This window comes from Phaethon aethereus, assembly GCF_964289735.1.
Source record: "Phaethon aethereus genome assembly, chromosome: 1".
Lineage (NCBI taxonomy): Eukaryota > Metazoa > Chordata > Aves > Phaethontiformes > Phaethontidae > Phaethon > Phaethon aethereus.
The window spans coordinates 7,064,290-7,090,608 of NC_138575.1; the positions used below are offsets into that span (position 1 = coordinate 7,064,290).

At 38.4% G+C, this 26,319-nt stretch overlaps 1 protein-coding gene across 1 annotated transcript in view; it reads right to left on the minus strand.

Annotated features, from left to right (window-relative positions):
* The window catches only part of UPF2 (UPF2 regulator of nonsense mediated mRNA decay), a gene marked incomplete at its 3' end in the record, with an annotated part of 53,805 nt that extends 34,737 nt beyond the window's left edge, over nucleotides 1–19,068 (minus strand). The window contains exons 1-7 of the mRNA XM_082014146.1: nucleotides 18,428–19,068; nucleotides 16,585–17,364; nucleotides 12,898–13,058; nucleotides 11,707–11,904; nucleotides 9,693–9,842; nucleotides 2,980–3,083; nucleotides 2,380–2,465 (exon numbers count right to left, since the gene is read on the minus strand). Coding sequence (XP_081870272.1) covers nucleotides 2,380–2,465; nucleotides 2,980–3,083; nucleotides 9,693–9,842; nucleotides 11,707–11,904; nucleotides 12,898–13,058; nucleotides 16,585–17,364; nucleotides 18,428–18,789 — 1,841 coding nt within the window. The 5' untranslated portion in view covers nucleotides 18,790–19,068. The remainder of the gene's footprint in view (nucleotides 1–2,379; nucleotides 2,466–2,979; nucleotides 3,084–9,692; nucleotides 9,843–11,706; nucleotides 11,905–12,897; nucleotides 13,059–16,584; nucleotides 17,365–18,427) is intronic.
* Between the last annotated feature and the right edge of the window lie 7,251 nt (nucleotides 19,069–26,319).

Consider the following 26,319-nt stretch of genomic DNA (forward strand, 5'->3'; position numbering starts at 1 on the left):
CAAAGCAAAAACACTGTTAACTGTGTCCTGTTTCTGCTGCTTAGTAGTCCAGAGGTGGGCATTGCTAGTGCAGGCAAAAGAACAGACAGATATATACAACTGAACTTAACATCTTAAAATTGGAAGCTGCAGTATTCATTAGTCCAGTAGGTCTCGGAACAGAAGCAGAAAGTTATTAAAAAAGGACTGTACATGCAATATTAGTATTTTTCGACATTAATCATAAAAATCAATTATTCTTAAAGAACAACATGGATCAGCTGAGACATTCGCTTCAGTACTAGTTCCAACTATTAGAGAACAGAACTGTCACAAAGCTCCTTAAGCCACCCACATCATCTACACTAGTCTATTGAGTTCCTACAGAAAAATGAATCTTTCAAAAATGGTAGTTATTTTTATAACAAATTTGTGGGATAATGGAACTACCATTGCGATGAGAATGAATCAGTGGCAGTGTGGAGACTTCCTACATTTCCAGCAATTTACCAGCTTCCTAATACAGCCTGAGATCAAAACCACATCTCCTTTTTTTTTAATGTCACAATACACTAGGAACTCAACTTTTGCTTTCATGGTATCTATGAAACCACATCACTGAATTTACAAGCCATCATATTGTTTTGTCTGAAACTATCTCTTTTGCTTTGCATAATATCAACAAGTTCTTTCAGGTCATTATCATCTAGCACACTTTGGTGTATTATGCAAAGAAAATCATGCATCTTCAAAGAGGTTCCAAGAGTTAATGATTAATTTGAGCAATCTGGAATCTACAGCACCAGGAGGAAATACAGGACAGTGGTACAAATATTGCTGTATGTTCACAGATGAGCAAACCACCCACTTCCATTTTGCAAACATGCAAAATTCTCTATTACGGTACAGCTGAAGACAGAAGTCTAAGTCATCCCGCAGATTTACATAGCTGTAGATGTTCCAGGCCATGAAAAAGTTCTGCTCCACTTGAGTTTTGATGCATTTCATGATCACCCACAGGCTGATAAATAGAAATGTTATTTCCTCTACATCATAAATTTGGGCTGAATAGCACCTCGTTACATCTAACATGGAAGATATTCAACTGCCTGCCGACTCTGTCAGTAATTCATATTTCAGGCACAATCAGGGCTCTCTATCAAAGTCTCCAAAGACTGAGGTGTCAAAACCATAATTTTTAGAGAGAAGAATACATAACAGAATGAAAGATTATGTGCACTTCTAATTGCAAAAACTAGTATCAACATAGTCAGGTCAGTGCATACAGTCAGCAAACAAACCATTGGTTTGTATACGGCTAGGAGAGTAGTGTTAGCACAGAAGATGCTTATTAGAGATGGGATGTAGAAATAGGCTCAAATTAAGGTTGAAAACATAGTGCAAGAAGTGATTAAAAGCAAGGAAAAGAAAACACCAAAGTTTGTTTATCCAAAGCAGTAGCCTACATAAGTCTTGAGACAAAATGGACACTGGAACCATGTTTTTTCCCCCCAGTGTTTAAAGGGAATGGAATCAAAGTGGTGTGAACTCTAACATGAAATCCAAGATGATGATGAAACATCTAAAACTAAAAGCAGCATCAAAACAACCTCTCAGGACAAACAGGGCAAGGTGGAGCAAGAAAAGTGACTCCTTCACAACTGCACCTCTTTAAGGTACAAGTTCACCAGAGGGCAGAGAAATATCTTATTCTTCCAGTGAGTTTAACATTTTTATTATAATATTTGCAATCATTTCTGTACGCAAGGCTCTTCCTGTAAGTGCAGGGACCTTGCTTACACAGCAAGAACGAGAAATAGCAAAACTCTACATGGACAGAAGAGGCCAGGCTCACACTCTTATACTTGCTTTCTCCAAACTGGCCAGCCTAGAACCAGCTCTCTTCCAGAAGATACAAGGCTATTATAATGGCTATGTACTGTATCAGAATTAACATATCACAAGAAATTCTCCTTCCTAAACTACATTATGCTCTAACTATTCACAGGTTTTTAGATAAAGTTAAGTTTAGGTAAGTACAAGTTCTCCTGAATGAAATATATCCTCCTTTTTTGATAGACGGTAAGTTCTGCTGTTGTTCTCATGATTAAAGAAAGTCATTAAAAGATCCACTATAAACACACAAGTACCAGAAAAGAGAAATTAGTTATTAAAAACTTTACACTGCTAAAGGAAAATATTGTGGTGAATTGCTTGACCATTAATCCTAAATATTTCTTTGATGCTCTAACATAAATCACTTAAGTGTGCATCAGGAATAAACAAATGCAACTTGGAATACGCACTGGTTTTCAGTAATTTAAACAGTTTAAAAAAATATACACATGTTAAGTTAAATAACCAAAGGGTGGATCCAGCTTGGTCCCCTTCAGTTCTTACCTTTGTCTAGGAACTATGAAAAGTGCTCGCACTAGTTTTCTTCTGTTGGCTTTAGTATTCATATTCATGCAAAAATCCATGGCTGCCTATAAAGAGAAAATTCAATACAATACTTCACCTTTAATGCAGCAGTTTTGTATCTAAAGCAATATAGCATACTTTTCAAAAGCATGTTTTACAGAGCTATTTTTTTTTAAAGCAGCTGCATGTAACAGAAAGTAGGGAAAAATCCTTTTTGTCTAGAACTGACATAGTTGGAAAACATGTCCTTTTACAGGAATACAGACTGATTCTTTGGATCAACACAAGGAAGAAAGCAGCTTTAGGTAGACAGGGAGTAATTTGTCAGGGTGTGATGGGAGGAAAAAATGAAAGTCAAGTCTACTTCTAAAACAACTATGTAAGAAAACATGCAGACGAAACCAGTATCACATGGTATTTGGGCAAGGGATGACTAAGTGAGAAAAAAAAATATTTCCTCCAGGTTAAAAATTAATTCAGCTACTGCTAGACTCCAGAGCTTCAAATCTTTATTTCCGATCTATTTGATCCAGCGTTATAGCTTTTAAGAGTGGAAAAAAATGAAAACCATCACTATACCTTGTCTATGAGGTCTCTGTTGACACAATTCGGAAGCTGCTGAAGAAAAGCATCTACTATAAGTTTTAAATGAGATCCAGTACTGGCTTCTTCATCCTCTTGTTCTAACAGAGTAAAATAAACAAGCAGCACACATCTTTAAGCTACAAAATATAATGATTTACTATCACATTCCCCAAACACAGTGCATTTGTAATGTTTAGTTGCTAAATACTCATCTACAGAGTCAAAAAAATAACAAAGATAAAAATAAAATTTCATTTTTTAAACGCAAAAAAAATCCACTTATTGTCTATGCTGACGGAAGTCAAAAGTATCACCTTTAAAATTTATCGTCCTATTCATGAAGTTCCCTACCTCCTAATTTATACTGTCAGGAGCAACAAGAAATATATATTCCTAGAAAACTATGGGAATTTCTTTAGGTGATAAAAGGAGGACCACAAGAAGGTCCAAACATGGGAGAAAACAATATGGAAAAAAAAAAACCCACACAAAACACCTTAATGCAATTGTGGATTCTACGTTATGTATGTTCGTCCTGCAGGAGAAATAGAATTTTTGATAAAAAAATGTCCATTAAGGCCATTCTTTCATCCGGTATGTTCTTGACATCTTTTCACTTGAGGCTCTAAAAGCTAGAGGCCAACTTAGTGCCTTCAACTGTACAGAAACCAGAGTACAGAACCATAAAGCAACAAGGATGAAGGGTTGATCACACAGCAATTGCGAGGCAAGTGACAACTTGTTTTTCAAGCAAATGGTTCTGTGTAATTTGCAACATAGGAAAAAAGTGACAGTGACCTCTATCTATGAATCAAGTCAATAACACTACTCAAGTAGAAGACTGTGGGACAACTGTACCACTGAAATTCAGATTTTTTGACATCAGCTATGAAAATCTCACCAGACCACTCCCCCTACAGTTACCCTCTAATTGCAAAATTTGGGTATGCTTCAAAAAATTTCCAGATTTTACTCAGTCCTAGAGAAGAGTTTAGTTTGCTCTACAGCACAACATGAGCCAAAACAGTGAGTTATAACACAAACACTTGGAAAGAACCCTTCCTTGGCCAAAGCAACACAAAAGAACACTGCTTCCTGAAAAAGGAACATGAGGAAGCTTGGTTTTCTTTCAGTTCAAGGATGTTCAATGGTAACAAGAATGCCTAAGAGGTATTTGAAAGGAAAACAGAGATAGACAGACTTCAAAGAAGAGAATATGGTGATGGAAGTCACACCCAAGTAAACTACAAAATGCCCAACAACTGGTAAAGTGACTATGTCTTTACAGGCTACATGGTAAGATAAATCAACATGGAAGACTCAAGTTCCTTTTTCAAGTTACTGAAAGGCAAAGAGATAAAAAAGATGCTACATTGTAGGACTTCTTTTTCTTGTTTTTGAAAACTGCTAGGGGCAGGGGTTGAACTTAGGTAGAGAAACACTAAGAATTGCTCCAAGGAACACTGTGAGCTACCCAGTCTTGAAGGTGCTAAAGATTAAAGCAGATGACATCACCTCCTCTCTTGCACAGGCAACTAATAGTCAGAAGAACAAAAGAGAAGGGTTCATTAAGAAAAGAGAAAGAAGAAAAGGAAGATGTTCCAGATGCTCAGACAAGGGAGGACCATAAAGTTTTAAATGCTTAATGGAACACTGACTCCCTCATCACCCATATATTCAGAGTCAGAGTTCACTAGGATGCACACAATAGCCTTAAACCAGACAATTTTTACTAGCAAATAATGTTTTAATGCATTTTTCCATTTAGATATGTACAGCCACACCTTCCTGTCTCTCCTTCTGATGTTCTTTTATCTTCCTCTTTTTCCCTTACAGCAATTAGTTGTATTACCTCAGTCTTCTATTCAAACTGACTCAATGCTCGTGAAATAAATTTTAAAAAGTAAGTCTTTCACAGTTCAGTCACTTTTCAAGAGGCCCTGGTATCACATTCAATTTCAACAGTTCCCAAAAATATCTCTCTTCTTTCACTTGTCCTCTCCTTCACTGGAGGGCTACAGATATTCTCACACTGTATTTCTAGGTACTTTTTTCTCATCACAGTATGTGGATCCTTTCTAAGTGGAACGGTTCTTTTGTAGTACCTGAAGCAAGTTTGGGACTTAAGACAGAAAATTAAGAATTTTACAGTGACAGGAATTGAAACAGTCAGAGCTTCTTTCTCTAAGGCAAACAACAACTCCAAGTATGCAATATATGCGAAAACTAAGTTCACTTCTTGCTTTTCACTTTGATCCTCTTGAGTCCCAGTCTTCAACCATCACCATATTTTAAAACGGCATTACCTGTTTTAAAAAATTTATTAGGAGTAGCAATGTATAACAATTACGGCTAGACTATTTGTAATAGTATATCTGGGTGTAGATCAAATCACGCCATATGATCGTTGTAGAGACTGAAAGAAAAACTATTTTTTTCTTTTTAAACACCTTTATATTTAACCAGAAATGCATGCAATCGTGAAATTTTCAGGGAGTAGAACTGAGAAAGCATGAGAAGACACTAAGGACTTAAAGTCATTCTTCTGCAACAATTGGTGCCAAACAATCTTCTACTTGAGCAACAAGAGTTATTTGCCTTCCCCTCTCCCTACATACTTTCTGAGAAAGTCCTTATTGTCAACACCTTTTTCAATTTTTACAAAACCAGAACCTTACAGAGGGCTCTCTCCTAAAAACTCTACTCTGCCTGAAAGCTTCAGTATGCATTGTATAGCATCATGCAGACAGTGGAAGTAACAAAATTGCTTTTGTAATGCTAGCAGCTACTCCTGTGAGACAAGTTTCTGTAATTAATTTGATCATGCAGGAGACCTTACATTCAGATGGTATGTATCAGTATCATCAGCAAATTGTTGGCTGGATCCCTGTCTCTGCATATCACTTAGGCATAAGCATCACGTTAAGCATCTTGCTGAATCAAAGCAAGGAGGAACACGTTCGCCGAAGAATGTGTTCACAACCTAATCTCACAAGTTATCGAAGTCCAAAAAAATGTTTCTTAATAAATATTTTTAGATCTTTTTAAAATTCCTGCTCTTCTGATAGGAACTTTGCTAGCTCTTTAAACAGTGCATCAAAATTAACAGGGTTGACTTAATACTCACTTCTAGACATCATCTCTGCTGCTGACCAACCTTACAAAAACTGGCCCTAGATATATATTAACATCATACTCTTCCTGCCCCCAGTACCCTTGATGGCTTCCACCCTGGCCATTCCTTATTTAACGCCTTTGTCTCCATTCATGCAGCTCCATTTTTAACATTTTATCTTCTCTTTTATAAACAACCTCAAAACTCACTTCTTTCAGCATGTTTTCCGTCACTATTTTCAGCTCCGGTGCTATCTGCTCCCTTTCTCTTGCCTGAGCATATTGAAAATAAGAAAATTAAGATTCACTCAAAGTTAACACAATAGAGAAACAAAATAAATTAGCTGATTTCCTGGTAAACAAATCTCTTCAACTAACTGCATCAACTTTCCTTTCGTATGTTGTATCTTAAACTTAGCTGACTATAGACTCCAACCTTTAGGAAAAAGGTGCAGAAGCAGGCACTGCAATGCTGTGAAGGATGCTATACCAGGGCAGGTCTGCTTTAAAAACACACACTTTGGAAAACTGCCTTGTCTCCTTCGTATTTGGACAGGAGAGAAAAGACTGAAGAGAAGTGACAGAAGGAGATGCAGAAGTAACAAAAGATATGCAGTACGCACCGTCTGACTGGGCTGTCTACCCTGTTTATCCTGTTTTCCCCTCTATAATTTACTTATTCCCTCTGCCAGTGAAATCCACCCCCCAGAGTATCACAATGACTAAAACTACTTTTCTTCTTCATCTTGGACTGTAACATCTAAGACTCTGCTATACCTCATGCATTCTCCCTTTGTATATTAAAGGGCCATAAAAGAGAGTATTCCTAGGTTATGTTTATAATTGCGTCATAAAACAGTGGTTTCATTCTTTGCTGGGTTTGTACAAAACATTGCTACTAACTTACCTCCAGTACAGATGCACAAAAATTCAGTACATACGAAGAAAAGTTAAAGCTTTATTTTGCAGCTGAAGGACACCTGATTTTCCTAACTTCATATCTAATTGAATTTTACTTAAGAGAAAGGCTGAAAAAAATCTGCCAGTTCACTAGATGGAAATACATCACAAAAATTAAAACATCTAAATTCAGATTTTGGTTAACTCTGTATATTTGGTGCTACTAACTGAGTGTGTTCAGAATTCCACATCACACCCCCCCAAAAACAAACCAAATCATTGTGTTTCTCTATACAGTTCAAGTAAAGTAACACTTACATGCTGCTAATTTACAGCTCAGTTTTCTAGCAGAACAAGGATTTGTCAATCATATATATTTTAATTTCCATCATTAATTTACAAAGCTATTTGTCAGTGTCAAAGAAATTTGACAAAGGTATAGAATTTGCAAAGACACTAAGTTTCTGCATGTTTTGCAAAAAATAAACTAATGAGCAAAGACAATCATGAAGTGATAGTTCTTCACTAAGAAAAAGCCTACACAGTAAGCCAAATGACATTACCTTCACAAGGTAGAAATTAAAAGGCTTTCTTTAAAGGCTGGGTATTTAATGATAAAAACAAAACCCATTCTGACACATTTTAGATTAGCCTTTCAGATGGGAATATGTTTAATGCTCAGTCAACAGCTCTTCAAAAACAAACTAGTATTGATGGTTAATATTTTATATTATAAAACATGCATCACCTTCCTCTTACAATCAAAAGCATGATCATCAATCCCTTCTGTGCCATTGTACATGCTCAACCTGGCATTGCCTCCCAGTGAGCTAGAACTACACAGAGACTGCATCTTCTATTTCTGATCTCATCTCCTTTTATTCCTTCCTCACTTCAACAGGATCTCACTCATGTTATTTGGCTTTGTCTTTATATTTGGAGTAATGCTCATCCTTCTATCAAGTCATGAATCCCTTCAAAAAAAGACAAGAAGGAAAGGTCTACATTCCTTTAGACATCTATTGACAAAGTATTTTGGGCCTACCTAGTAGGCTGACCAATCCAGAACAAACCGCTCTTTTTCCTTTTGATTCCAAGAGAATACGTATGCATACCTCCCTTATAGATAGCTGGAACCAAGCTCGTCACTATTTTGTTTGAGATCTGACTAGAGGATAACAACTCACTAAAGGTGAACATTCTGCAATTAAAACTTATTAAAAGTTACTTAAAATTAAACTTACTAAAACTTAACATCTTAACCAGCTTCATGAGCTGATGAGTACTCAGAAGAAAATAAATAAAAGAGTAAATTTATTCAAAAGAGGGTATGGCTTTTTCCAACTTGTCTGGGTAAGGAAAAACCTAAGGAAATATTACACAGAATTCTCCTGACAGGTTTCCTTTCAGGAGGGGTCTGAAACAGTCTGACTCTGGAGCTGTCCAATTTCTTTGAATTTACGAGGTGTCACAGACCAGCATAGTCCCAAGATTAGTTTCAGCTCAACTGGCTTTAGGTACACAGAGAGTCATCCAGTTTAAAGATCCATACGCCATAACCCATCCCTACTGTCAGCTCAGAGTGACTGGCACTTTGAGGAGTTGTTCAAGGTACTAAATACCCAAACCTATAGATCCATGCATCAGCCTGGTTACATGAACCTAAGCTTTAAGCACCAATACAGTCTTTGCCAGGGCCTGAACTTTTTTGCGTTGATGTCAACTCCACAGCTTGAAGTTTTGGCTTTAACTCCTTAGCTTTTAAAGCCTAATGCAGTTTCAAGCAAGAGGATGATTAGATTATAAATTCACTAAATCAGGTAGGATTTTTACTTTTAAGCCACAGAATCTCCAGCCAATGTACTTTAGATATGATTTCCCCTCTGCACCTCCCCACCGCCCCGCTTCTAGACACAGAGTAATTTTTCTGCTTCAGAAATTAAAGAAAAGAATCTGCATTGGTCCTTGAAAACCCAAAGCAGCAAGACTGATGTGTCTGACAAACCGGACTCAAAGAAAACACCTGACTTGCTCCTCTATGAATTTGACTCTTAATAACTAAGGTAGCTTTTCCCACTGTTCAGTACCACTGAAAGAACAACCTGTAACTCATAATAAAAATTCTTAAGAAACATTTTGATGCTGTTTCCCCTAGCAAAAGTAACACAGATTTTCACAGGTGCTATTTGCAGCCCTTTACCCATAATTAGAAGTTAGAATTCTTAAATCCTGCTATGTTAAGCCATAACATCAAAAGAAAAGTCTTTAATGATTAACAAGACTGAAATGCAGAGCTGAATCTTAGATGTCAACTGAAGTTTAAAAAACAAAATATTTTATTAGGACTCTAAGCCCATGTGATGAGAAAAGTAATTTATGCACTAAAGTCTACATACTTTTCTAGTCACTTCAAGAGAACTGCCTTCACATTTGATTATTTTTAAAAGCTGTATGAAGGAATCGGTAACTTTCACTACATAAACCTCTATATAATACTTTTCATTTGTATCTGAATGTCTTGTTATGAATGCATTTTTTACCACAACCCTAACAGTTTCTAGCTACTAAAGTTTAATAAATACAGAAATAAATAGTTCTCCCTGAAGTCACTCTGTCTAAAAACCATTAGGCTCAAAAAAAAAAAAAAAAAAATCAGGAAAAAACAAAGAATTCCTAAAACCAATTCTTTTTACCTTGCTCATCAAGAAGCTTTTTTGTAAGATCTTCTGCCTCATCTCCACAGTCTAATTCCAGAGGATCATCATTAATATCCAGGTTTTCCAGTTCCAACTCCAAATCCTCACTCCCAGGTGCTTCCTTATTATCTTTGGCATCTTTTGAATCTATTTAAAAGTTAAGTAGCAATATTAAATACACACAGTCATGATTAGAATATAGTAAGACTCATGTTGCTAAACCTATGTCTCTAGCATCTTAGTCTTGTTAAAAGGGAATGAGGAAAAGAGTAGCTACTTCTTGAGATTATACTGCCTCATCTGTTAGGTCTCAGCAGTTTGTTATCCTTCATATAGCTTTACCCATATGCCTGAGAACTGCAAACATTTACCTACATTGGGGTCTGCTAAGGATTGCCAACAGTTTTTAGTGCTTTGGTTTGTTCTGAACTATACCTGGTACACCTTCATCAGAAGACATGCATACATTCAAACGGAACAAAATATTCAGAAATATAGTAATCTAAGGTCAGAAGTGCCTAAATGGATTACCAAGCCAACATGTGGAAAGTGCAAGCAAAAAAAACTTGCATACTGGGAAGGTCAGGTAGAAAAACAGTATCCTCCAAAACCCCAGTGAATGAGTATCACAAACATTTTTCAAAAAGACGCAGATTCAAAAGTACAAATTCTAAGTTAATGTTTACACAGCATATTCTTCCTACTTCAACTGATAACAAAATTGACAAAGCAAGGTAAAGTATTTTAGACAAGACCAAGAAAAAAAAAAAGGGCAAAAACCAGAACAGGAGGAAGATACTGAAGAAATAGTACGCTATGTAGAAGGTCAAATAAAAATTGTATTTCCCTTGAAAACAAGTAATCTATCAGTCTCTAGATGAAGATTCAGAAATGAATAGCTAATATTTTTCTTGGACAACTACACTGGTCCAGCATAGAGCATTTTTCTAAGAGGTTACTATTTTCAACATTTTCCTATGCTTTTAGGCCTCCTTCAAGCCTCATTTGCAGACTATGCTTCATTAAAAATAATTCAAGGCAAATAACCTTATTAAAATACTTACATTTTTTCAAACAAAAATGTGACAACCAAACAGTGTACATGTCAAATGGAAAACAGACTTGCAAAGCAAGCAAACTGTTTAAAATCACATACTAATTTAGTCTGGAATGGACCTTGGTGAGGTCTTTACCTCAACCTTCTGGTCAAAATTGATGAGTACTGTATTCAGACCAGATTTCTCAGGGCCTTTTTCCAGTTGTCCTGAAAAATCTCTTAAAGCAGAGGTTCCAGTCTCCCTGGGCAAGCTGATCCAATACCTAATTATCCTCACTGGGGAATTTCAGAATTTAGAAATCAGCTCATGGCCTTCTTTCTATAAAGTTGACATGCCATTAATATTCAACACTGACTTACTGCATGTGTATTAGAAAATCATGTAGTCCATGTCTTTGTTGGCATTTCCTCAATGCCATAACACTGCTCTTACCCAAAGAGGCATCTTCTGTTACACTTTGGGCCCATGATGGTGAATGCCATTTTTAAAACATTGTAATTAAAAGTCTACCAATGCCTGGTTGTGAACCTAGGGCTGCCTCATAAGTGAGGAACCATCCAGTTGTTTTAATCTGCTGGAATTTTATACCAAGACAGTTAGCTATCATTGACAATTTAGTGGAAAAAAACAGAACAAACACTAACATCTTTCAAAGAAGGTAAACTTATGTTTGTCACAGAAAAGCTAACATTTACTCACATTGGTTAATCTCCAATTATTTTAAACTTGAAATTCTATCAATATTAAAATGCACTTTTTTTCTTCCTTAAATGCCATTCCCAGATACAATCCCCTTCCCACATAGTTTCTTCCCTAAAAATTCATCCAAACTGGTGTACTATTCTGATCACCACAAATTATTTTGGTAGAGACTCATTACTTCCCTCAAATTTGCCTATATATTTGCCTATTGGACAAAATATGTTAAGAAAATACTCATCTAAGCATTCTACCTCTTGATTCATCTTTGCTGGAATCCTTGTTCTGGGAACATTTTTCATTATCTTTAAACAAAATTGCTGGCACAAAAGCCTTTAAGTCAATGAGATTCTCATAGAAGTTTCTAGCATCTTCATCTTCCCAGATACCCCCCTCCAGGTCATATTCTCCAGGCTTTCCTGGTGTGAAAATATCAATACCAGGTCCATGTTCTGCAAAAATAGTGAAACCACAAGAAAGTTATTCACACAGATGTTTCACCTTCTAAATGGAGGCATCTTTAAAGACTAAAAAAATACTTTTAGAAACGTGTTAACCTATTTATTACTACCACTGTTTTCACTTAAATATTGCACCATATAAAGTGCTTTTAACAATCCAATCTTAGTAATAGATATATCAATAAACTACATGAAAATTGTAAATTTGGCATTGATGGAAAACAGACAGTATCAAGAGTGAAAGTCAATCAAATAAAATCAAGCAGCACATTATGCGGTATTAGAAAGAAAGCTGTAACAGACTTTAACCACATTAGCATAAAAAGTAATTGCTTCGAGCATGATGAACTGTACTTCACTGTATTTTAAGAATAGAAGTTTAAAGAATAATTTTAAACTTAGGGGTATTAAAAAAATACAGCTTTTTTAAGCTCAAGATCACTTCAGACAAAAAGTACAGTCATGATTTCAACATCTTGAAACCTAAAATTAGAGATTCATTAAGGCATTGAACAGCTCTGCGAGTAAAATGATGACTTCTCAGGAGGTCAGAGAGCCATCTAGTGACTTACCTGGCTTAAGAATATGTTCCTGCTCATAACATCATAACCCAAAATATACTTCAAATTTGTTTTTTAACAATGTCAGCTTTTAAAACTCTAACATATACAGTTTTTTAAATATGAAAAAAAATGCATTACATTGATTAGGTTAAACACATTTTTAATTCTCCATTTACTCCTGTATTACCTGAAACAGGTCTAAATAGGTATTCTTAAGTTACTGTAACTACACAGCATATACAATAGTTACAGTTACATGAATTACTTTAATAAAAACCTATGTATTATTCATTCTTTGATATCCTTAAGGGGGAAAGCATAAAAAACCCAAAATCAATGGGAAGAATGCATCAGTAAGAGGGTTTGGAACACATCCAAGCCAAGTCCAGCATACTGTTTACTTGCTTTAGAAGATGCCTACCCTCAGGTGTTGGTTTCTCTTGGGGAAGGTCAGGCATATTTTCATCCAAAAGATCAGCAAGAGATTGAGAATTTGCCAACAACTTCTGATAGGACATTGCAAATTCCTCATATTGCTTGTGTCGATCTTCACTCAGTTCTCCTTTGGAGTGAAGAATGCGCCTACAAAAAACAAAGTTACAGTAAGACGACCTTTTTTCCTTAAAATATATTTGAGCTGTGCTGAACCACTACCAATTTCTCTGAGCAAAGCTAACCTTCCCACTTTGAGGGAACTGTGACAATTCTAGTTTAGACTGCAATAGCAAAAATTTGAACAATGCTATTTTTTTTCCAAACAACCGTACTGAATTACCAACTTCAGTATCATTGCAGGTAGTACAGTCACAAAAACTTCCATGTCCAAAGAAAAAGGACAACTTTTTTTGCCATGATTATCTTGTAACAGTCCTGCACTATGAAAAGACTTTTGTAGTAAATTCAAACATTCAACTTACATGTAAGTTGGATAAAAGTTGCTTTGCATCTGTAACAGTACATTTCCATGGTGTTCAAAATGATTAAATGGGCAATCATCACCCGGAGACTCAAAAAAAAGTTGCACAATAAGACCAGACCATTAATTATCCAAACCAAGTTATTTCAAGGCTATCAGCGCAAATTAAGAGCTGTTATATTTGGGGCTTTTTCCACTTGCTCTTTGTTTTCTTTTATGAAACTATCCATACTTATTTTAAATTCTCATTTTAGAAACTGAAATCCATTGTCAAAAGTGACTTGCATTTGAAGGAACCTAATCACCGCTTACAAGTGTGCAGTAAAGCAGTTTCAGGATTACATGCAGAACAGTACAATCCAATTTTTTTACCAAACTACAATTAAGGCCATCTTGGATTTTAGACAGAAGAATTTCAAGAACTTTCAGTAGTTTCAACCAAACATACAGAAAAAGGTAATCTCTGCTAGTACAAAGATTGCCACAGAAGACTGATGAAAGACTGTCATCCTTGATTTTGGGTTAACTGAGAGTGAGCTGGTTGCTCATTAGCAATGTTCTAGTTTGCCCTCAACTAGGGCTCCCAAGAAGTATATTTTCCTATCCATGGTATGATCTACTCTGCATGAGCAGTTCTTACATGGATGAGGCACAATCAGTTCAGTTCTTTACTACTAAAGGACACTGTGGGCTGGCTGAGCTGTCTGGGGGCCTACTACAGCAGAAGTACAAATGGGCTTAGATCAAACACAGACTTTTCAAAGGGAAGCTGACAGAATGAGCTTGCCTAGCAAGTTTCCAATTTGTTTTACAGTACCTTGAATAATGCTAGTAACATTGGACTAACTAGCTGTAATCACTGACAATGCATCCTGCACCAAGATGAAAGCATTCAGAAGATAAAGTTTGAAATAAGGTATGGATGCCGTCATTCCTAAAGCAGGTCGCATAATTACATTATCATTATGCTTTTTTTAACCAGTAAGTATACAATCACATTCTTGCCAGAAGACCCAAACATTTTACAAAAATACACTTATAGGATGTGTTACCTGCTCCTGCAAAGCAGAGCAAGAAAAATTAACAAATTAGATAACCATTGACAATTTCTGAAGTGCAGTAGTTCAGCTTGCATTCAGGAAATATGTTAAGTGCCAATTCATAGCCTTTCCAAGGAGACAGGTACCCATTAGGTACATATTTTAAGTTTAAAATATACCAGCAGCCTCATAAGCGTGAACACTGAAGCTCTGTGTGATTATTAAAAAAAGCAAAACAGCAAAACACTGTAACAACAGTATAAGAGTTTCAGTTCTCAGTTTCTGTTCCCAAAAGACAAGTGTTAACAAACTCAAGCAAGCTCAAGCAAACTAAAAAGCACAATTCATTTCTGAATACAATTAAAACTGAAGCATACAGTACTTATCTTACTTTGTCTCTTCAGAATTTCACTAAGTTCCACAAAACAGGTTCAGCTGATCTTAAAAATGTCCTTAATTTAGACAAAAGAAGTTTCTTCCATAGCTAACACTGATTTTTGGAAACTTGCACCAGAATCTGGGAATCAAGCTGTTTCCTTCCAGCGGCACAGCCTGCACAGATTTTGCTGTGCCCTTAGCTGCATAACTGAACCACCATGAGGTTCTACTGTCAAAGCATAACTCAAGGTACTTTTCCTAATTATCCACTTGCAGAAACCCTTGTGCCTAATAATGCTTTAATTTTCCCTAAATGATTCAGCAGGTAACACAGTATTAAAGCATTGTTAAGGTTAGCATATTAATTTTCAATTAACTCAGGGATAATTCAGATAAGGTGCATAAAGAGGTCTCTAGTCTGATCTACTCAAAGCAGGCTCAATGATGAGATCAGACCAGGCTGCTCAAGGCTCTATCCAGTCATTTTTGCAAGTTGTGCAAGCAAACATTAAAGTATACCTCCCTCTCACAGATCACTTATGTTCTTTCTTCTTCGTGGTTTCTTAACATTCTTCATATCTCTTGGAAAATGTTTTCCATTTCATTTCCTATCATACAGACTTGTATAACACTCACTCATTGAAATCTCAGCCTGAACCAATGTGCCCAGAACCAATTATAATTGTGAAAGTGTAAACGTTTATATTTATTAACTTAAAAAAAATGACAACTAAGTCAATAACACACTCTATAGGTTGTTGTTATTATTATTATTTCTCCAAGTAGCTTATTATAAGCAATAATAAGTAATAAGCTACTCGGAGGAATAATCCTAGCTCAGAAGTCAGTTTATGGTCCTCTGAAATACAACATTTAGCTAACTGAGACCAGAGAGGACTGCAGTGCAATACCCACCAGCACAATGGATCCAAGTTTAAAGCCTTGGTTTGGGAACATCAAACTTTAATGTATTCCAAGCATACATTTGGCTCTGGACTGATGTTCAGCTTTTTGACTAAAGCCTGTGCCTACACACAGTAACGCATTCATTTCTGTCTGCCTGGGATGCTTCCAAAAGGATTTAAGAATGACCATGTTTTAAGACCAGCAGTTAGGTTTAGGCTGGCTCCAATAATGACAATTCAGGATGCTTTAAAGAAAAGCAAACAATTATTAAACAACATGGTCATGGCAGAAATTATTCAGATTGCAAAGGTGTATATATTCATAATCTTCAATATTAGTATTTTACACAGACATCTAAGAGGCTTTGAATCAAAATGTCTATACTCTCCAACATTTTAATATATAAAATTTGCCCCCATTAAAGTGTAAAGTATACCTCGCTAATCTAACCTAATTTTTCCTCCATACTGGCATGCTAAAAAAAGGTAAACAAGCCAAAGCCATTGTGGCATATGCTCTGTTAGCTACGTGTGGGTGAAAGGGAGAAATCACACTATGCCAACTGGAAAAGGACAGTACCAGCTGGGAAAGAAGCATTACTCTCAAACTGCTACGGGAGCAGCATCAAACTAATAGAGTTAAGGAATTAAAGCTAAGGGTCAACCTCCGTTTTCTTTAAAGATATTTAAAGAGTCTGTTTTTTTGCTTTAAGTATTCAGAGTAAATTTATAAATTTTTTTGGATATATTGCAGAATACACTTATCTTCTACACACCGCTAAGACTTTGCTTACAAATATCGCAACAAATCTAGGCATTTCATAACCTATTTTTTTCTCCATTAAAAAAAAGCAACATTCAAGTGTCACCTGTTTTGTCTTTCAATATTTTGTAGCTCCCTGTGGTCCCTTTTCAGGTGTTTGGTCAAAGACGTAAAGTATTCCTTCAACAAATTCTGGAAGGGCTGTTGTTTCTCTGGGCTAATTATTTCACTAGGAGGAAAGCTCAAGTTAAACTTCTCTGCAACAGTTTTTACTTTCCTTGGTACCAAACCAGCAATGTCATCTCCACAGTGCCGACAAAAGCTGATAACCACAGAAACATGAGTGTGGGATTCTCGATCAGCATTAATAATATTTTTAAGCTGCTCATAGATTAAAGACAGACCTTCCTTGTCAGTGAAAATCCCAACTATTGTCAATTCTGCAATGAAACGCAAATCAGTTCTTAACTTGGTAATGTTCGGAGTCTTCTCTTCTTTCCTTGCTTCAAAATGTTTTTTCCAAGCCTGAAGTAACGAAGGAGCAAAATCAGCATAGCGCTGGTGAAAGAGGGAACACAAGTGCACAGCGCAGTTCACATCTGATATTTTGAGTTTGGCTTCCACAATAGAAGCTACTGCTTCTGCAATGTATTTGCTTAAGTTCAGACTATTAAAGTCATGGGACAAGGAGTCCCTTTGTTGCTCTGTAATGGTTTTTAGCTTCTTAACAAAAGCTGTGTTCTTCTTCAGACTGGAATCTAGTCTGCTGAAGAAGTTTTCCTCAGGGCGATTGTCCGGTGCATTCTGGTTTTTGCTGCGAAGTTCTTTTCTTGCCTGATGGCGCTCCCAAGCCTCCTGATGGAGCTGATGTGCTTCCTCTTTTTCTCTAAGAGAAATAAAAATTTGTCATTTTCATTACAGAACCTTACTTTCAGGATAACAGTTCAAAGGAAAAAAAAAGCCATAGTTGGAAACCCTCCTATAGCTCTAAACATTATTTCCCCTTAATATTTTTTTTAAATATTTAGAAGTTAATTCTAGAAAGCTAAAGCATCTGCTTCATAAACTACTCCGTTCAATTTTTTGCTGCAAAAGGTAAGCACTACTTGTTAAAAAATGGAATTTCTCAAATATTTCTATGCAGAACATATTAATCCCAACAGACTTAGAAAATATGAACATAAGACTCCATTTACTCCAGACAGAGATGAAGTTCCTACAGAAGAGGGCAACAACTTTTCAACAGGTTACTGTATTACACGGTTAAGGCAAGTCTTTTATTCCCAGGCTACTGAAATCACATAGAAAATTTTAAATAGGTGAAGTACACCCGTCCCAGCTAGAATTCAGCTATGATATTGCCTCAGTTTTAGAAAGTGACATATTCCAAACACACAAATGTCTGAAATCTTGGCTTTATTGGTCTAAAGATGCTACCTTCAACACTGTAGTATCTTCTGATAACAAACTAAGAAACGCTGCCTTGGTAATATCACATATCAAACTGCCAGGTTACACTCCGTGTTTGCCATCCAAGTATCAATTGTCTGGTTGATTAAAAGAAATGACAGCCATCCCTCACAGTAGATTTGCTCCTACTATGGTCTGTGGACCTGTTAGAGCCTGTATTCCCAATTTTATGGCACTAACACTTCTCCATCTTACAAGAAACTGTACTTCTTAATTCAAGCATAATTGTGCATTATGTGGTCATCACATGGAGAAGAGTATCAAAACCCCATATTAGACTAAAGTACCAGAGGTTAGAGGTGAGAACTCAAAACCATGTACAAGTCATAAAACACACTATGAATTTTATATGGCTGGTTGGCTGCGTTGTATGTAGTGTTATAAGTAACTCAAACAGTTCATCTTTTATAATTCTGCTCACAATCCTGACTGCAAGACTACAGCATTTGGCACAATTAAACCATCAAAAGACAACCTACTTCAGTTGAGCAGCTGCTTCTTCTTGTTTCTTTTTCTCTTCCTCCTCTTGTTTCTTTTTCTCCTCTTCTTCAAGTTTCTTTTTTTCCTCCTCTTCTTTCTTCTTTTGCTCTTCTTCTGCCTTTACTTTATCCTCTTCTTTTTTCTTCCGCTCCTTGTCTTCCTTTTTTCTTTTATCCTCTTCCAGTTTTTTCTTTTTATCATCAGGAACCTTTAAAGTCTCTCTCTTCATGCCAACCTTGACATCTTCTTTTGGCTTGTCCCTGGTGCTCACAGGTCGCCTTTCACTAAGTTCTTTTTCTTTATTATTTAACGGAGATTCTTTTTCTTCCATATTTGCTGGCTTTTTGCGCTCAGCTGGCATTGTGTTACCCAGGCAAGTCTGCAGAATCACAGGAAAATAAGTACTTTTAACTTGTTAATATATTAAAGTCACTTTCATAGCTCACCCATATTTACTTAGTTCTTAACTAAGTAAGATAATTCACAGATGCCTGACTCATCAGAATAAAATAGAGGTTTAAGGTAAGCTTCCTTGAACTAAAGAATGGACTTAACAACAGGTTAAAAACTAATCATTTTGTTGTATAGCGTTAAACTGCAAAGTTGTCTTCAGCATGAATGGTGAAATAAAAGCATTTCATGTTTCTACAACTTGAGGAATACACGTTCTTGGAATATAAACAGAAGTCCATCTAAATCCAAGATTGATGAAAGCAGAGTAGCCCCAACTTAAAGATTAATAAAAGTATTCGATTCATCAGCATGCACCTGTACCGCACTGACCTTTCCATACATCATCTAATAATACTCCCCCTTCCACTACCTCTGCTTAGGATCATAGGATAATGCAGGTTAGACAGGACCTCCAGGGGTTCAACCTCCTGCTCAAAGCAGGGTCAACTATGAGGCAGCCTAGACCACCCTAGACTCCAGTCTTGAAAGCTGCTCAGGAAGGAGACTGCACAGCCTCTCCAGCCACCCTGCTCCAATGCCCAACTGTCATTGTTAAAAGGCAGCATCTTGCTCCCATCTTTCCTTACCCCTCCCAGTATCTCCCCAGTTATCTCAAGGACTCTTCTGTATAGCACAAGTACCAGCTGGAAAAGCGTGCTGTGCTGACTGAGATGTATGCACAAACTTCCCTGCCACCAGAACAAATGGAAATGATAGCGGAAACGCTTAGATTATCAAGACTTATCAAAGGCTCCAATTTCTATCTCTTTCTACTCAACCAATGTTTTTCTGGTGACTTGTAAGAGCTTTAGCATCTTTGGGGTTTTCAGCTCTTGAAGGGGTTCATTTGGCTAAGGATCAACCTTCATTTGGCTAAGGATCCAAAAGATAACAAATATTAAAAAAAAAAAGGATAGAATCACAGAATAATTTAAATTGGAAGGAAACTCTGGAGGTCATTCCCTTGCTCAAAGCAGGTTAAATCAGATGAGGAACTTGGCTAGCTAAGTTTTGAGTATCTCTAAGGATGGAGATGTAACAGTCCCCTCCAGGCCCCCGTTCCACTACCTGAATAACCACACTCTGAAAAAGCTTTTCCTAATATCATCCTAGAACTTGCTATGCCTCATCATCTTCTGTCCACTTCTTCTCATCCTATCCCTGTACAGTTTTGAGAAGAACCCAGTTCCGTCTTCTCTACACTCTCTTGTTAGGTTGTTGCAGACAGTAGTAAGACCTCACCTTCTCACAGATGAAGAAACCCAGTTCTCTCGGCCTCTCTTCAGATATCATGTCCTCCGGCCTCCTAATGATCTTGGTGGCCCTGCACTGGACTTGCTCCAGCATGTCAATGCCTTTCTTTCTAACTGGATGTGGTATCTAGATGTGGTCTTGTAAGTACCAAATAGAGGGGAAGACTCACCTTCCTCAACCTGCCAGATAACTGTTGTTACTACTGTGTAGAATGCAGCTGGCCTTAATGCAGGGGCATTCTGCCAACTCACATTTGGGATGAGAGAGGGCCAGACAGGACTGAAAGAGGCAATTAGGACCACCTAAGACTTATTTACTTCAGGCTAAATTGACTTCTTAAAACAAACAAAAAAAATTTCACATATTCATGTGCTTCAAATTAAATTAATATAGAGGTGGGACTGATGAAACATGATGGTATGTGATGCCTCCTAAAGAACAGTCACTTGGTTTTTATTAGTAACACCAGTTTGATTCCCAATTATGGAATTTTTTTTTTTTTGCCTTTCTAACATTTCACTCAGGCTGTATGATGAAAATATGCTAGATTCACATATTTCCTACATCTACCCAACAAAATGGATGAGACACTTGCATTCCAACCTGATGTAGAGTGCTTCTAGTATCATTTTAAACAATTTTGAAAGATATTTATAAATAAGACATCACCCTAAAGAAAATTTCTGTTTCTAACTAAGTATTCCACATTCCCTTCCCCATTTCCCAAACAGTAAGATGACAGACTCAGATAGTGACTATCCCATATGGAATTGTTTGCAAAAATTCACAGTATATTCAGATATGGGCAGAGACAACCTACCAGTGGAGAACCTATTCAGGACTTGGCCTCCGATAGCAACTGGCAACAGCACAAATGAAAAAATGTTTCTGACACTGATTTATGGAAGTGAGACCAATCAAATCAGCATTGCTTAAATGAGTACTAGCAAATTTGGCTCCCTAATGCATGTCTACAACTAAATGGTTTCGAAGCTCAACATCTCAGAACTACTTGGATCTTAAAACACTGATCTACATCATATTAAAACAATATTACTATTAAATCAGTACTTAACCATAGGGGAGAAAACAAAACAAAACCAAACCCAAACAACTAAGCAGCCCCCCAAACGCCTTCATATTAAAGGTCTGAACTAATTTTTCCATCTCTGTGGGCTGGTTAAGTAGGACCTGTTGTTCACAGATCCATCTGGAAGGTGCAAATCCTCTATGTCTATGTCTGTTTCAAATGCAACAATAACAGTTTATTAATCAAAATTTTCTCACTACAAATCCACATTGGAAATTCCATCAGAGACAGATAAACTCTCCCACCATTTCTAACAAAAGGGGTTTAAAAAGGAAGCTTTTAGCATTTAAACATCACTGTAATATCTTACTAGTAAGATTAGGTCCATTAGAACATTGCATGAAACTCTCCAATAATTGTATTAAAAAATGTTTTTCAGTCTATTAAACAAAAAAATAGAGTAACAAATTCATTAAAAAGAAGTGTTAGATTCTGAAAGATAATAAATTGGGAGCTAAGTTTAAAAGGAAAACATTGGGAAAAAAAGGGTTGTTTGATTAAAGAAATGCTGGAAAGACATGTCACATTTCCAGTACTCCAGCTTTTATCTTTGTCCCCCCACCTGTTGTTAGTAGGGTAACCAATTACAACTGGAAGACAAACCCCAGCAAAATAAAATATCCAGCTACACATGTAGCTCTCAACAACACGGTCACTTACCAAAATCATTACAGTACTCAAACTTTTATTCAATTTAGGAACTCAGAATTCTGTTTTAAAGACTTATCTGACATTTGCTTTTAGAAAAGCAAAATAGAGAAGATGGGATAAAAAGAAAGGGGATGGAGCATAATTGGGTACATTGTGATTTTGACCACAAGGCAGTATTATCCACTTTTTCCCCATGAACACTGGTGACAAACCACCCACCCCATCTCATTTATAATAGATTTCTGTGCTGGATGACAGAACAAGTATGTTACAATACCCCTCACTACCTGCTACATATACAGCTCCTTATCTCACGAACCCTTCTGATCCCACTGCCAGCTCGTTTATGCCTACCAGCCACTGATGGCAGGAGGCAGACAGCATGGTCACTGCCTCCAAGCTATACACAGCCTGATTCATCAGTCGGCACTGGAGCGTCAGCTAACAGCACAGACAAAACAGAACTGAGCAGACACTACAGCCCTTCCCTCAGCAAGAATGTTTAAGCCTTGTTACTTTTCCTCAGCTGCCAGTTATCACAAGATCTGTAGAAAGTTTATACCTTCAAACATCTGCCTAAATTTGATGAAAACTGGCAGAAAGGTTCAAAAGCTGTGGGAGGCAGAGAAAAATGGAAATGGGCAGCAGGCTTGCTGGTCTCATTTCCATAGAAGTAGGGCTGAAGATACACAGTTTGGTCCAGATTAAGGGAATGGTAACAAAACATTAAGAGAAGCTTAATGATGAAGAGACCTTCTAATTAATACCTAATGTTTATACTTGATGAAAAGGCAAAATAATGACATGAACTTCATAAGCCAATAGACAGGAAGAACTGGCACTCACCACTGAAAATTAGAAAGGACAGAGAAAACAGATACAAGACAAGCATTCCATACACTTGTGGACTCTTGGCAGTACATTTCTATAGTGACAATTACATGCTTTAACACTCTATCTTCTTAGTTTTATCACTTACAGATGCTATTTTTACAGAGAAAACTATTTCTCTTAATTTTTCCACTATTTGACGTACCTTAACTCAACCTTGGTTAAGAAATTTTTTATTGTACCTGAATTTCTACTTTTTTTTTTCCCCTGTACCAATCTCAGAATTTGAAAAACTGATGGGATTAGGTTCATGATACACTAGGCTCAGAAACTGAAGAAACAGGTCTTGAAATACAGAGGCAACATTTAAGAAAAAGCATCCATGTACTTACTCTCAAGGAAACCAAAGAATCATAAAAGGTATTCACCATCATTACTCTAGTCACCATTCAGAATAAAACGATAAACATCAACACCTTGGTCTCTATGCTTGAATCGTCCAAGTCAATAAAAACAGCTGATTGTCAGAAACTGCAATACCATGAACCAGAATCTCAATCCTTGCAAACACAAGTATGGGGGGGGGAAGAAGTATGGCTTTATTAAACTAAGAATACTGACATTTCTCACAGTCTTTTTTACCGCTACTGGAAATTAAATTGATCACATAAAACAATCCTTTATGCAACTCTATTAAAAAAGAGGTAAGTGAGATAAAGAATGTGTGCAAGATGTCCCACTTCTGCTGAAAAACCTCAAAGAGCAAGCAACAAACTTCTTCATGATTAGAAGTCACACCACTAGATCAAAAGTTTCAAGAACTGAAATGCAACTAAGGTTTCTCTTAAAGTAAGGGAAGGTACATAAGAAAAATACCACAGTCAATCAGAAAAAAATAAACTTAGCCGCAAGTTTTGAAAGACGAGACACAGAGCAGACAGGAAATTATAGCACAGAGAAAGAAGCCCCCTCTACACACTGGCAGGGAAGGCAGGCCTGCCTAACCAGCCGGGCACTTTTACTTTCGATTCCATACGTCTCGGAGAAAATGTTTTGCTGTCAGCTCTGCAGGAATACGCTTTTCACTGGCAAAAACAGGCCTACAGCCGAGTCACTAAATATAATGCGGGACAAAAGACTTCTTAGCTAGCAACCCTCCGCGCTTCCCCCAGGACACATGTCAGTCCACGCAAGCAGGCTCTCCACCCGCCTGCCCGGGCTCTGCCTTCCCCGCTCACTCCGCATCCTGAGGAAAGCGGGCACCTGCCCGCTGCCTGCCGCCACCTCCCCATGCCCTGCAGGCACCCTGCCCCTAGCCCTTCCTTGTCCTCACCCCCCACGGCCCCCTCTGTCCCGGGACACCTCAGCCCCGACGAACCCTCTCCCTGCTCCGCCTCACGGCCCCCGCGCCCTCCCACCGCCTCCCGCGGGCCCTCTCCCTCCCAGACACACACACACCCCTCCCCTCCCCTCCCCCCGCCCCCCCCAACGACGGCGCGGCGCCACGCCACCCTCCAGGCAGCCCGGCCCTCCCCAAACACTTGGCGCCCTCCACAGCCCCCCGCCTCAGGCCCGCTACCTCCGCCCGGTGCAGACATCGGCCCGGGAAACACCAACTCCTCTACCCGCCGCAGCCCCCTCCTCGCCACGCGAGGCCCCCTCGCTCTTCTCCCCTCACGACGCCCGCCGCGCTCCCTGCCGGGGCGCCCGCAGTGCTGCCTGACCGACAGCACCGCCCCGCCCGAGGCCGCGACGCCCGCCCCGCGACGCTCGAGCGCGAAAGGAAGGGCAGCACCGCATAAACCCGCCGTCGCCGCGGCTCCGGCCGGCTCGGCGAGCGGCGCTTCCGGAAGAGTGGGGGTCAGGCAGCGCGGCGGGCAGCCCCGGGCGGGGTCCTGGCGGCGGGCGGCCCTGCTCGGGTTACCGGCAGGCTGCGGAGGCGGAAGTGCCTGAGGGAGAGGGTGGGGGCTCGGTGGCGTCGTCTCTCGCTGCGGGAGGGAGATTGGCGGGGGGGGAAATGGGCTCTGAACGGCCCTTCCTTGGTGGCCCCAGTGCACGATTCGCCTTGTCGCCCCGCGTGACGTCGCTGTCGTGACGTGACTTTGCTCCTGACGCGTCACTTCGCGTCACGCTAGTCGTCATGTTGAGGGTGGCCTTTCAGAGGGGAGCGCGCGACGGCTGTACCGCGTGGGTGGGCACCCGGCACGCGATGCTGCTTGATTGTTCAGCTGTCACCATGATAAATTGCTAGAAATAACAGTGGCATAATACCAAGTTATTACATAACTGATGATTTAATGGATGTCATCTGTGTTTTGTAGTCTGTATCTGGTATTTCCACTTCGTCTCCTGTTGTGTCAGTATTCTTGTCTGGGCGTCCCTAGGCATTTTACAACGGTACATTTAGTTGCACAAAATTTCCCAATTTATTTGAAACAGTCTGTGCGTCTGGGCATGGTGGCGGCTGTTGGGCAACTCCCCCAAGCCGGAAAAAGCTGGTGCAATGCTGAAATTCAGAGTGAGAATCTGGTATTTATTTTACATTTAGAATCCAGATTCTGACGGAAGTTTTTTCTTACGTATGGAAAAGTGTTTGCACTCCTCTAGACTTAGACCAAGCAGACACAAATATTTGACCGTGACAGCAGGCGCAGGCCTGGGTGTGCATAATGAGATTATTCAGCTGTTAAAGCCACCTTTTATTCAGAGGCAAGAGTCAGCCCAAATGCAAGACTGTGTTTACTGATGCAGTTTTAGGTGTACTCTGCCAATGGGTACAGGACTAGACAGGTTTTTTTTTTCCCAGGAAAGAGCTTTGCTCCCTGTTGTTTAACTCCATGGCTTGTTTTGCAGACACATCTAAAAATCTCTTTCTGGAAAAGTTTGAAAGGACAAAGCCATGCTTGTTATTTACACAGACCATTCAAGTGTCACTGCTACATGAAGATTTCATTTACTTGCCAAAATATCTTGAGTTACCAGGCTGATTAAAATGATCGCTAGAGTGGAGAAGATCCATGTGCTAAACAGGGGAAAAAAGGGATTAAATGGGGAGAGTAACTCCCATGTTTGTGTTGGCACTTCATTTTCCCAAGGCACCAATCCTGTAGCCTGTCAGTGGATGTCTCCAAATTACTCTTTTTCAGGTCTTGTTTGAAAAGGCAGACTCAGTATTATATTAGGCTTAAGTATCAGTTTCAGTGGCATTACGTCAAGAAATGTTGGCTTACTTTCTTTTGAATCATGATATTGCTGCCTTTTCTAACATGAATAAAATGCACTATCACTACAATTTTGAAAGGAAACAAAAGCTCCTTCTGTATTTATACCACATCCCCACACAGCTACAAATATGCTGGAACTGTCTTTTGTAAAGACCATGCAAGTAAATCTTGGTTTACCTTTGCTCGGAAAGCTTTTCCTTATAAAGTACCTGTTTCATTTGTGCACATGCTGATCAAGTTTTCCTACTAACTTGCCATAAGAAAACCAGGTACATCTCATTTCCTGAATCTCAAATATAAAGCATGTCTTTCATTTTTTCTTAATTCCTGAAGCTCTTCCTCCCCACTTTTTCAATGTTTCCTCAGTTACTGGCACCAAACATGCACA